General features: G+C 54.1%; 1 protein-coding gene across 1 annotated transcript in view; it reads left to right on the top strand.

Annotated features, from left to right (window-relative positions):
• The window catches only part of PLXNA1 (plexin A1), a gene marked incomplete at its 5' end in the record, with an annotated part of 64157 nt that overhangs the window by 29691 nt on the left and 22644 nt on the right, over positions 1-11822 (top strand). Inside the window, 10 exons of the mRNA XM_009079654.1 lie at positions 1-40; positions 3433-3584; positions 3943-4063; positions 4398-4534; positions 5093-5260; positions 6146-6239; positions 6729-6968; positions 7139-7282; positions 8024-8258; positions 9611-9753. The exon at positions 1-40 is cut by the window's left edge and continues 136 nt beyond it. Of these exons, the coding sequence (XP_009077902.1) occupies positions 1-40; positions 3433-3584; positions 3943-4063; positions 4398-4534; positions 5093-5260; positions 6146-6239; positions 6729-6968; positions 7139-7282; positions 8024-8258; positions 9611-9753 (1474 nt within the window). The remainder of the gene's footprint in view (positions 41-3432; positions 3585-3942; positions 4064-4397; positions 4535-5092; positions 5261-6145; positions 6240-6728; positions 6969-7138; positions 7283-8023; positions 8259-9610; positions 9754-11822) is intronic.

The raw sequence follows: 11822 nt of genomic DNA, 5'->3' as shown, positions 1-11822 counted from the left end.
CGGGGGCACCAGCCGCTGCACCGACCCCAAGATCACCAAGGTATGTGGGGATGGAGGAGTGGTGATGCCCAGAATGGGAGATGGGGATGGAGGTGGGGGTGGGACTCTCTGGTGGCACTTCACAGCAGCCAGATCTACTTGGTGTTTAGGACTGTGCACTTTTTGTTGACACTTTAATTTCCAAGGCTAAAATCTTCTTTCCACCACCCCCATGCACTGGGTTTTTTGGCCTGCCTCGGAGATTCCCACCACTCCTGTACATGACTGGAGGATCCAGGAAAGCTGTGGTTCCAGGTTGCTCCTCCTTGTGTTGCCATGCTTAGTGGGGCCAGTAGTTCATCATCATCCCCTTTCCCTGACAGCTTTTATGACCTTCGCTTAATAAGATTGTGTATATTAATGTTCACATGCCTGTTGGGCCAGGCTCCAGGTTCACAAGGAGGGACTGGTGGGTATTTCAGCTGGTTACCTTCTGCTTACCCACGGCTCGCCAGGCCTCACTGGTGTTAATTACTGGAGTCTTAGCACAAGATCTGATCTGTTTGGGTTTCAGTGCTTTATCTGATGGAAGCTGGAAATGAGAGTCTTGGCTTTTCCCAGTGTGTGCTGCCTGCCTCGTGCAGGGTACCAGTGCTGCTGTGTGCTGGATGGCATCCATGTGGGGAGAGGGAGGATCCCCCCCTAGTGCCAGGCATGTCCCTGCCTACAAAGAGCCCTGCCTGCAGAGGGTAGTGGAGTGCTGGCAGGAGAATGGATCTCTTCCTGGGGAAGTGGAATCGAGCCTCAGAGTCCTCATCCCTACAAGGAGGTCTGCTGCTGTGTGCAGAGCTGTAGGCCTCCCCATCCCCGATGACGTCCCACCATGCTCAGGCTGAGCTTCCCAAAGCTAGACCCTTGGGAATGGTGGGGTTGGAGACTGCAGTGACCAGATCTTGGCTGGGATGGCCTTGGTGTAGGCTGTGCCCTGTCCTCTTGTGTTCTGGTGGCCAGGGCTGCAGTCATTCACACACACACACTCTTCCCAGCAGCTTATGGTGTATAGCCTTGGTAGGAGCTCTCACACCTTGAATCATTATGAAATTTTGCAGTAATTGCAGGTGCAGCAGGAACAGATCTGTTAGCAGGTGGGTTTGACCTTGGCGCCTCTCTGCATTAGTGCCCTGGGAGCTGGTGGTTGGTGTGGATGTGCATAGCTGTCGGTGTGATGTTCCTCTGGCAGCTTGCCTCTTGCCTGCTGCTTCTCACTACCCCAGTCCCACACCTGGACTGTGGGCAGACTTGGAAATGGTCCAGAGAGCAGCCTGGTGCAGGGATGGCAGCATGGGCTGATGGGGGAGAAGAGTCTCCAACAGTGATTTCAGGAGGAGCTGGAGCCTCCTTCCTGCCCAGCCCACCAGGGTGCAGGGTGTCTTCATGGGTGGTGGGGCTGGTCTGGGAAATGACCATGATTCTTCATCCTTAGAGTGAAGAATCATTTACCAATTGCTCAGTGATGGGGACAAACCCCTTCCAAACCTCTGCGATGTCTTGCCCAGTGTTCACTGTGACCCTTGGAGCGATATCGTTTTGTGTGGAAAGAGGGAACCCCTCAGTCTCAGCACCTCCTGGCCCTGCTGCGGCCACCTGAGCTAGGAGCAAGCCAACTGCTTGTATCTGCTGGAGCCGTTCATTTGTTGATGTAAAAGGACCCTGTGAAACCAATTAGGAGAAAAACGGCAGTGTTTGTTTGGGCCAGGGGTCCAGAGGTGGAGGGGGGAAAGGGGAGGCTCGAGCAGCCCCTGCTCTCTTCAGCATCTCCCTCCCCCCGCACACCTTGTTTAGCCATGACCTCTCCGTGCTAGGTGGCCAATGATGTCATTTCATTCCCGGGCTCATTCCTCCCTGAACGCGTGGCCCTTGTCAGCTTTGCTGCGAAGGAGGAGGAATCGAACATGCCGGAGCAGCTTTTAACACTCATTTAGAAACACCAAACAAACAGCAGCTTCTTGCCAGCCGCCCCGGCGGAGCTTGATTTAAGGGGAAGACCCAACCTAGTGCTGGCTGCAGCTACCAGAGTGAGCTCTGATCCTGGACTTGGGCCGGGGCTGAATAGGATGTAGGCAAACAGTGGTTCCCTGCAGCCCTGGAGGGTTTTGTTGCTGTGTAAATGGTTAGCTGTGGCTGCCTCAGCAGGAGCTAGGGCCCAGGTGCCAGTCCCAGCTCTGGGGATCTGGACGGTGTCTGCTGCTGCATGTTTCCCACCCTCAGCTCATCTGCCTTTCCTCACTGCGGAGGTGATGTCTAGGAGTGAGCCCTGCAGAAGTAGAAGGTGGCAGAGGAGGAGGAGGAGGTTTCAGTGGTTCAAGCCCCAGGGTTGCAGCTGCCCAGATTCACAAGGAATGCAAAGAGCCTGCACGTGCTTGGTTGAGGCGTGTGCCTGTTCAGGAGCTGGGCTTAGTGCGGGCAGAGGTGCCTCCCAGTGCTAAAGGGGATCTTAGCCAGTGCCACAGGAGCAGGAGCAGAGGAGGGCATCACCTGTAACAGAACAGTCCCTTTGCCTGGATCTGGATATGCTTTCTTCCTGGACTGGCCCAGCCTGAATTCCTCTCTCTCTCACCTACTGCCTGCAGCTGCCTTTTTCCCTGTTCTGTCTTGGTGTCACTGGGGACCAGCTGGGTCTCTGGTCCCATGTGGGACATGCAGCCCTGCCATTCATCCCAGTTAGTGCTGCAGGTGGGCTCTGGACCTTGGGGCCAGCGATCGCTAATGTAAAACTGCCTGTAATTGCCTGGTTGGAGGCAGTGATGGGCCCACATCTCTGTTCATCCCTCATCCTACTGCCATCTGTCAGACCACACCTGTCTGCTTTATTGGGCATCATCCTGGTAAATGAGGCGCAGCACTGGGGTGAGGTCCTGTCCCTTCCCCACCTGGCCTCAGCACTGGGTTTGCCAGCAGAGAGAAACCCTTTTCCTCTGTCTGTTATGTGCAGAGACCTGGAGGAGATGCTTTCTCTTTTGAGTACATCTTGGACATGAGAATCTCATCCCTGGGTACCTGGGATCTTGCCAAAAGGCAGGCAGATCCAGGTGCTTCCTTGCCAGCTCAGCTGGAGCCATGGCTGATGCTACCCTGTCTCCTTCCCATCCGTGTCCTTGTCACCTGCAAGATGGCTTTGTCTGCAGCAGGGTGTCCAAATCCCAATCCTCTGCTTGGGCACATCTGATATCTCCTGACTTGTTCTTGGGAGGTTTTGTGGATTTGGCTGTCACAGGGCAGGTCTTTCCTGCCCTGTACCCCTTACAGATGTGCTGGCATTTATCATTACCCATCTGGTCCTTGCTGCTCATAGGGGAGTAACAAACATCCCACAGTTACCTGGGCTGCAGCCTGCCTGAGTGAGGTATCCACATGGCTCTGCTCTCCTGGCTGACAGGCCATGTTCTCTCCTAGTTGTTCCCTGAGACCGGCCCCAGGCAAGGAGGGACCCGTCTGACCATCACTGGTGAGAATCTGGGCCTGAAGTTTGAAGATGTTCGCTGGGGCGTTCGAGTCGGCAAAGTGGTGTGCATCCCCATCGAGAGCGAGTACATCAGCGCCGAGCAGTAAGTGTCTGGTGGTGGTTGGGTGTGCTCCAGATCACATTGGTAGGTCAGGGACAGGAGTGCTGGTGTTCAAATGCTGACTGTGTCTGCAAAAGACATGGAGCTGTCTGGGCTGAGCTGGGAGAGAAGTACCTGCTGGCTTTGTTTGCTCTGTGGGGAGCCCAAAGGCTTTGGGGAAGCTGTGCCCAGGGTTGGCAGTGCCAACAGCCACCACCTTGGCTTCTCATGAACCTGTTGGGACCTGGGACCTTTGCTTAGTGTCAGATCTACACCTTCCTGAAGGTAGTCAATCCCTGTCATGGCGCAGGGAGTGTCTCAGTGCCAGGACACTGAGAGGCTTCTTCCCCTCGTCCCTTAGGATTGTGTGTGAAATTGGAGATGCCAGCCCAAGCAAGGTGCACGAGGCACGGGTAGAAGTGTGCATCCGTGACTGCTCACCCAACTACCGGGCCACATCCCCCAAGAGCTTCACCTTCGTGGTAAGCCCCATGCCAGGGGACAGGTCTGGCACCGTGGGAGGGAGGTGATGCTGGGTGGTTTTGGGTGGTCTTCCGGGTGGAAAATTTGGCATCATTTTCCTGTGGGGACAGGTGGGGATACTCTGGTCAGGCATTGAGTCATGCTGGTTGAATTTCTTCAAGGCCATCACTGCTGTGCTTCCCCACAGTCCTGCTGGCACTGCCAGCCCTTAGGACTGTGCCCAACTGCTATCCCACAGGTCCTTCTCCTCCTCTGTGGCCCTGTCACCTGCTTGAAGATATGGGTTTCAGTTCCCAGCCTGTCTGACTTCAGGATGCTCTTTTCCTTTGACAGACACCCACTTTCTCCCGTGTGATCCCAGCCCGGGGTCCTCTTTCTGGCGGCACCTGGATTGCCATTGAAGGCAGCCACCTCAATGCTGGCAGCAACGTCTCTGTGACCATCGGGGGACGGCCCTGTGCTTTCTCAGGGTGAGGGGCACAGGGGTGGGGGAAGATAGGCAGCAGGCACCTTCGAAGGCAGTGGGACCTCCAGATAGAGCAGCAGCTGTCAGCCCATGCTAGGGATCCAGAAGGAAGTCTGGGAGCCAAACCCTGTGGGTGGCCAAAGGTGTCTCACCTCGAAACCTCTGTGTGTCAGAGGCTGCAGGTAGAGCCCTAAGAACAGGGATTTTTCTCTAAAAGCACAAAGCCCTGAGGCATGAAGTGGATAATTTTTAGATTAGGGATGATAATGGAGCGGCTCTTTAAATATTTTCCTGCGGTAATTACTGGTTATCAGCCCTAATCGCTGCTGTTTGCAGCAGCCGCGCAATGGGAACGCTCAGGAGCTGCTCAGCCTTTCCTGGCTGCCTTTTGTTTCATTTCTTGGATTCTTTTTTCTTTTTTCCTCCTTTCTCTCTACACTCCCCCAGCTGTATCACAAGGGGAGAGGGATTGGGGCAGTGGGCTCCTGGGCGGCATTGGCCCCCTGGCTGCCCTCACCTCTCTTCTGAGCAGGCAGTGATGGGTTGTGTGTTCCTACCCCAGGAGAAGTGCCCGCGAGATCCGGTGCAGGACTCCCCCCGGACACACCCCCGGTGGCTCTCCCATCCTTATCAACATCAACCGGGCAGAGCTGAGCAATCCAGAGGTGAAGTACAACTACACAGAGGATCCCACCATCCAGAAGATTGATCCTGAATGGAGCATCAACAGGTGAATTGAAAGGAGCTTGTGGGATGTATAAGGGGCTGTTTTCCACATGGATTCCCCATTCATGATGGCTACATCTCAGTGCTGCTGTGATAACTGCCAGGCTGTGCTCCAGAGACATGGCAAGAGAAGTGGGAGCAATGGCTTGGCACCAGGGCCCTGCTAACTCCTGGCTTGTGGTGCTCAGCCTGGCAGGGGGCAAAAGCAGAGAGCGCTTTGGGTCTGCTTAATTTCAGCTTGACATTTGTCAGCGGCAAATAAAATTAAAATATTTCCCATTGGGGGATTTTTTGAAATGTTTACATATTTTTCTAAAAGGTTTGAATTGGCTGGAGAGGAGGCGAAGGAATCCATTAAGAACTAGTGCCAAGGGAAACCTTCCCTAGACTGTTGATGAGGGGCGAGCTCCCCAGGGCAGGGGTGTGGCCGAGCTCTCTGGGACCACAGGGCTTTTAACACCAAGCCATGGAGAAAACCTGGCAGGGTTCAGCTTGCCCTGTCACCTGCTGCCTGTGTGGTGGGGAAAGGGATGGCAGAGAGGAGCTCATCACCCTTGGGATGCTTTCCTGTTGTGGATGCTTAGTTGCCTTTAGCTTGGGAGCTGTATTCAGACCCCAAACCTGGACACAGAGTCGGACGTTAGTGTTCATTATCAGGTTTTATATCTCTAGTTGGCCCCTGTGTGAGCTGAGATGATTTGGTAGTGGCACATACCAGATCCTGCCAGCTGTGGTGACATGTGGGTGGGATAAGAGATCCCTGAGGCATTGTGGTTCACCCAGCCTGGGGCAGGTGGGCATCTGGCTGGAAAGGATGGGTGCTTTCCCTGTAGAAGTGGGGACCTGGTGCCAAGCTGCCTTTTCTAACCCATTGTCTCCATGTCTGTAGTGGTGGGACATTGCTGACTGTGACTGGCACCAACCTGGCCACCATCAAAGAGCCCAGGATCCGGGCCAAGTACTGCAGCTCTGAAAGGGAGAACGTAAGTGGTGCTGGCTGGGACTGGGGGCAGAGCACGAGGAGGAGGGATGCTGTCCTTCTGCAATGCAGGGCAGAAAGTACATCCCTTTACCAACAGGTGTGATAATGTGGAAAGGCTGAGGTCCAGGCGCCACTGTCCAAAGAGAGGCATGAACCTCTCTGCAGTGCCTCCAGCCAGGTGCTGTCAGGACAGGGTTGAGATCTGAGTATGCAAAACTGATGGGAGGTTTGTGAAATGTCTGCAGGATATTGACACAGAGAGTCTGTCCCCAGCAATCTCTCACCTGTCATCCCTTGCACATCCATTGCAGACAGTCTTGTCTCTGCCCCAGGGTGGGATGTGGTGCCTGTTAGTAGAATCGAACAGGACAGGAGACTCCCAAGTCTAAACCATGTGTCCAGAGCCACTACTTGCAGGAGATACTTGTGGGGTCTGATCTTGACCTCCCTGTGGGGAGCTGAGTCTGACCTTGGTCTGTGCCTCCTGCAGAACTGCACCGTCTACAACGACACCACCATGGTGTGCTACGCACCCTCCATTGATAACCCTGAGCGGAGCCCCCCGGAGCTCGGCGACCGCCCAGACGAGATTGGCTTCGTCATGGATAACGTCCAGGCCCTGCTGATCATCAACACCACCAATTTTGTCTACTACCCAGACCCTGTCTTCGAGCCACTCAGCCCCACAGGGATGCTGGAGCTGAAGCCCAGCTCTCCCCTTATTCTCAAGGTAAGGCAGAGTGTGCCCAGGGACAGAGAGGTGGGGATCGAGGTGCCTCTTTGTCTCTCCTAGGACAAAGTCCTGCACAGCAAGAGCACGAATTTGCCTTCTGTATGAGTTTTTCTTAAGTGTTTTCTGCTGCATGAGAACTGACATTCTCATTCCTTGTTCTCCCAAAGGGCAGGAACCTGCTCCCGCCAGCTGCTGGTAACTCCCGTCTCAACTACACGGTGCTGATCGGAGACACTCCCTGCACCCTGACTGTCTCCGAGACCCAGCTCCTCTGCGAGTCGCCCAACCTCACCGGCCAGCACAAAGTCACGGTAAGTGCTGACACTGGTGCCTTTGCTTCTGGTGTCCCATGTGTCCCAGAGGTTCAGTCTTTATCCTGGCATCAGCCCTGCTGTGTGCTCATCCTTGAATGTGAACTGGATAGTCTGTGCACGTGCAGGAGCATCCTCAGGAGCCGTCTTCCTGCTCCTCGGGCATCCCTCTTCCTAATTACATATTTGGTAGGACCAAATACTTTGGCCCCTCCCCAGCACTCTCGGCTGAATGTCTCTGTGCCCTGGCTGGCCCTGCCAACAACCTTCCTTCCCCGCTGGGTGCAAGGCACTGCCTGTTCAAGGCCGGGGGGTTCCCATCTCTTCCCCTCGTGCTGGCACGCACTGTAAGGCAGGCTCCTTTGTTTGTGTGGTTGTCGCGCAGTAGTGCTCACGCTCCAGGATCCTGCCGTGTTGAAAGGGACCCAGCACGGTCCCCCCCAGGCTCCCCATCCGTGGGGGAACTCGCTTCACATCCCATCTGTTACTGTAATGTTGTCTGAATGAGACATCAAACTCTCTGCCTGCTCTGCGCACGCTGGCAGCGTGTGTCCTGCATTCCATTATAGCACGTTGCACTGCTTCGGACCAGCTCCTGCCATGCCTGCATTTTTCCACATCCTTTGTGCCCTGGGCTGGGTGTCATCTCCCAGTTCCCAGCACAGTGGGCACAGGAGGGAGGACTGCCCTGGGCACGTATCCCCTGACACCAGATCCATTTTTTCTCCCACCATGATGCAGATCAAGGCTGGAGGGTTTGAGTTCTCCCCAGGGACGCTGCAGATCTACTCAGACAGCCTGCTCACCCTGCCTGCCATCATTGGGATCGGTGGTGGGGGTGGTCTGCTCCTCCTCATCATCATCATCGTCCTTATTGCCTACAAGCGCAAGTCCCGGGATGCTGACCGGACCCTGAAACGCCTCCAGCTGCAGATGGACAACCTGGAGTCCCGGGTGGCCCTGGAGTGCAAAGAGGGTGAGGAATCTCTGTCCTTCAGCTTGGGGGTCTTGAAGAGTTTCTTACTGCTTCAAGGCTCAATGTGCTCCCACCCTTTCTCTACTGCCTTCCAGGGAGGGAATGGGAATGGGCAAAGCTGCTTTGGCAGTGGAAGCAGACTCATTCTGGGTGGGATTTGGGATTTTTCCGGTGAAGAAATTCTCCATTTCTCTAAATGGGCGAAAAGAGAGCAAGGAGGGTTAGCGAAGGCTTCCTGTGAGTGAGCAGTCGGTCTCTCATTATGTGACAGACGGATACTGTGAAATTGGACAGAATTCCCTGTATGATCCTGCTGATAAAACCTAATTGCCCATTATCCCCCTGAGCTGGCTCCAGGGGCCCCGACCCTGCCAGCCACAGCTAGTCCGGGTGCTCCGAATGGTGCAGGGAACGAAAGCAAGATAATAAGAAGGGGAAAGAAAGAAAAACCCTTTGCTTCCCCAAATCCCCATCCCTCCACATGCCTGCGGATGGCACTGGTGACAGGGAGAGGGGAGGGAGCTGGTGGAGGGGTTGGTGTCTTGTCTTCCACAGCTGGCAGATAAAAGGATCTGCTTTTAATTAAAAGGCACAATCTCTTCCCTGCCTTTTCTCTTTTCTAGTCCCACTAGTTACAGATAAGATAGCATGCCTTTCAAGCTGACGGTTTGTTTTTTCTCATCAGGCTGACGAGCCTGCAGTCCTCTGCCTGGCTTTCAGCTCCCTTTAAAGTGCTGTTAATTTGATTTTTCTGAGGGCTTTCTCCCCCCACCCCAACCCCCTTCCCGGGTGCGTCTCCAGGACTCCTCTCCCGTCAGCTTTTCCCTGTAGGTGCAATTAAAGGTTCAGGACCCCCCTGGATCATGTTCCCCTGGGAGTCACAGCTGCCTCTGCTCAGATCGGGAGGTGCCAGGGTGGGTGTGTTCTAGCTCTTCTCTGGAGTAGTATTTAGGTCAAAAAGAAATGAGGACATTCTTGTGGTTTAGGCTAACATTTTCCCCCAGAAGCTCTGGTTTTGTTCAAGCCTTGCTGTTCCCTGCGGCCCCCAGGATCCCTGGGAGGCTGCAAGTGCTGAGCAGGGGGGATTTGAGCCCCCCGGGACCTGGCAGTTCTGTTCCCAAATCTGCCATTTGATTTATTCTGGGGATGTCATCCCCACACTCTGCAGCTCAGTTTCTCCATCTGTGAGATGGGGACAGCAGTCACAGCCTGCCAAGAGGAGAGTTGCTGAGCATATTCATGCCTTGGGTGGGTCCACCCATGAGGTGCTGGGGGTGTGGTGGGGGGCTGGGTGCCAATTCTGTGTGCTGGGACTCCAGGATGTGTTGTTAATTCTGCTTTTCCCACACCAGCCTTTGCTGAGCTGCAGACTGACATCAACGAGCTCACCAATGACCTGGATGGAGCTGGCATTCCCTTCCTGGATTACCGCACCTATGCCATGCGGGTTCTCTTCCCAGGGATAGAAGACCACCCTGTGCTGAAGGAGATGGAGGTGTGGGTCTGTCTGTCTCTCTCTGTAGTGTTTCATGCTGGGTGTGCTCCTGCACAGTCCTCTGCATGAGTCCCTGTGCCCCAGGCATGGGGCTGGAGAGATGCTTTGGTTGGATGCTGGCCCAGCATGGTGCAGCAAAGAGCATCTCGCCGCGTGGCAGCCGCCGCGGATGCGGACCGGCTGCCAAATGGTTACTGAGCTCTCTGACATTAATATCAATATTTATATTAATATCATTGCTGCTGTCATTTTCTACAGCACTTGCTTTATTCAATTGGGTTTGTTTGATGCCTGACCGGTCGCTCGTTTTTAGCAGGCTTGTCCGACATCGCCTGCTTGCTTGGCTCCATTTCCCTGTGCAGAACCCATCCTTGGCATCCTTCCCCTGCTCCCCAAACCAGCTCCTTCTTGTCTCACGGCTTCCCCACCTCTGTATAATTTAGTGCATGCAATTGCACAGCAATTGGCTTCTTGTGTGCTGGGCTGCCGAGGCTGCTCTTGATTAGAGAAAGGAGGGGGGTGACCTTCGCTTCCCCTCACTGCTGACCCGGCACAGTAATTAATGTCGACGTGGGCTTCACAATGTATTTAGGAGAAGTAATTGGCCCTGGTGCAAGATGCACGGTCACTAATTACAACACAACAAGCTCTTACCAGCTACAAGTGCACGTGCTGGTGTTGTACGCCAGCATGGCTACAGCGTGGACCCTGGCCCTCTGCCTGCTCCCTTTTCCTTGGTCCCTAATCCCAGTCCAGTGGGTGGTGGGGACCCTGTTTCCATGGATTTCCCCTTGCAGCTCAGGTTTCCGGATGCTCAGAGCTGTAGCAAGCGTGATTGTTGGCCTCCCTGGGGCACAGCCCTTCCTGTCCAGATGCCTGGCTCTCCTCTCACCTCTGCTCTTACTCCAAAAGATTTTCCCTCAAGGGGAAGGGATGGAAAGGGTATCAAAAAGGGTGTCAGAGGAGGAATTTTGCATTTATTGTGGCAGACTGGGTGGGAGTTTGTCCTCTTCTAGCTCCTAATTGAAAACATCCTGCTAGAGAGAGCACACCAGCTCAGCCTGGCCTGGGAATGAAGGGGTTAAAGTTGCAAAGGAGCAAAAAAAAAAATTTCCCCAAAAGAGATTAAATAAAGCAACTACAGTTGTGTAAGCTTCATATAATTTAATCAGGTTTGCTTTTATTTGTCTCTTTACTCAGAGTGTAACATTAGCTATTGCCAGTGACGGGAAGGAAATGGTGCTTGCTCACGCACTCACTAATCCTCAGCAAGCACCAAGCTGTTGGTACCAGCTCCCTTCCTCTGCAGGGTTTGTGGGGAGGCTTGTTGCTTTGTGCACATTTAAGCCTGATTAAATATTTCATTCAGTATTGTTCATTTATTTCTGCTAATGATCAGCAAGTTAAACATGGGGGCTTAGGGAGGTGATAGGCATGGGGAGGCTCAGGCATTGCTGTGCTGCTTGTGATGGGGGTTTCATGTCCTCTCCCATGGGATGGTCAGTTTTGGGAAGGACCTGTTCAGTCTTACTGAAATCCTGATGCTTTGCTGAAGGGAGGAAGTCTGTCATCCAGTGGTCTCCTTTGCCTGGTCTTGACTGCAAAAGCACCAGTAACACACAGGGGTGTGAATCTAACACATCTCCCCTTGCCCTCGTTTTACTGATGAGTCTGGTAGGTCTGCAGAGCAGCTGCTGCACTCCAAGGAGCTCTTGGGTCTTCCCATGCTGGGAAATCAACTGACATCTCCATGTCCCTGTAGGGAGCAGCTGATGCTGCTAGAACCTCAGGCATCTGCTGAGTTACCAGCATCATTGCATGATGTCCCTGTGTGTCTGGAGGGAGGGGCTCCAAGAAAACATTTCCATTCCTAGCAGGATGTTATCCTCTGACCTGTGTTAGGGGAATTTGAGCCATGTGGTGCCTGCTAGAGGAGCCCCGAGGATGGGGGCAGAGAGGATTTGTCACTCCTCCATCACCTTTCTGGGATGGTCTGAGGCAGGTGTCTCCATCACCTGGTAGTGAGAGTGACAGTGTCACCTGGGTACTCATATCACAGAGTTGGTGGG

Source organism: Acanthisitta chloris, unplaced genomic scaffold (assembly GCF_000695815.1).
Source record: "Acanthisitta chloris isolate BGI_N310 unplaced genomic scaffold, ASM69581v1 scaffold2800, whole genome shotgun sequence".
In the NCBI taxonomy this organism is placed as follows: domain Eukaryota; kingdom Metazoa; phylum Chordata; class Aves; order Passeriformes; family Acanthisittidae; genus Acanthisitta; species Acanthisitta chloris.
Note: the sequence above shows the minus strand (reverse complement) of the source record. Positions and strands in the feature narration are given on the sequence as shown.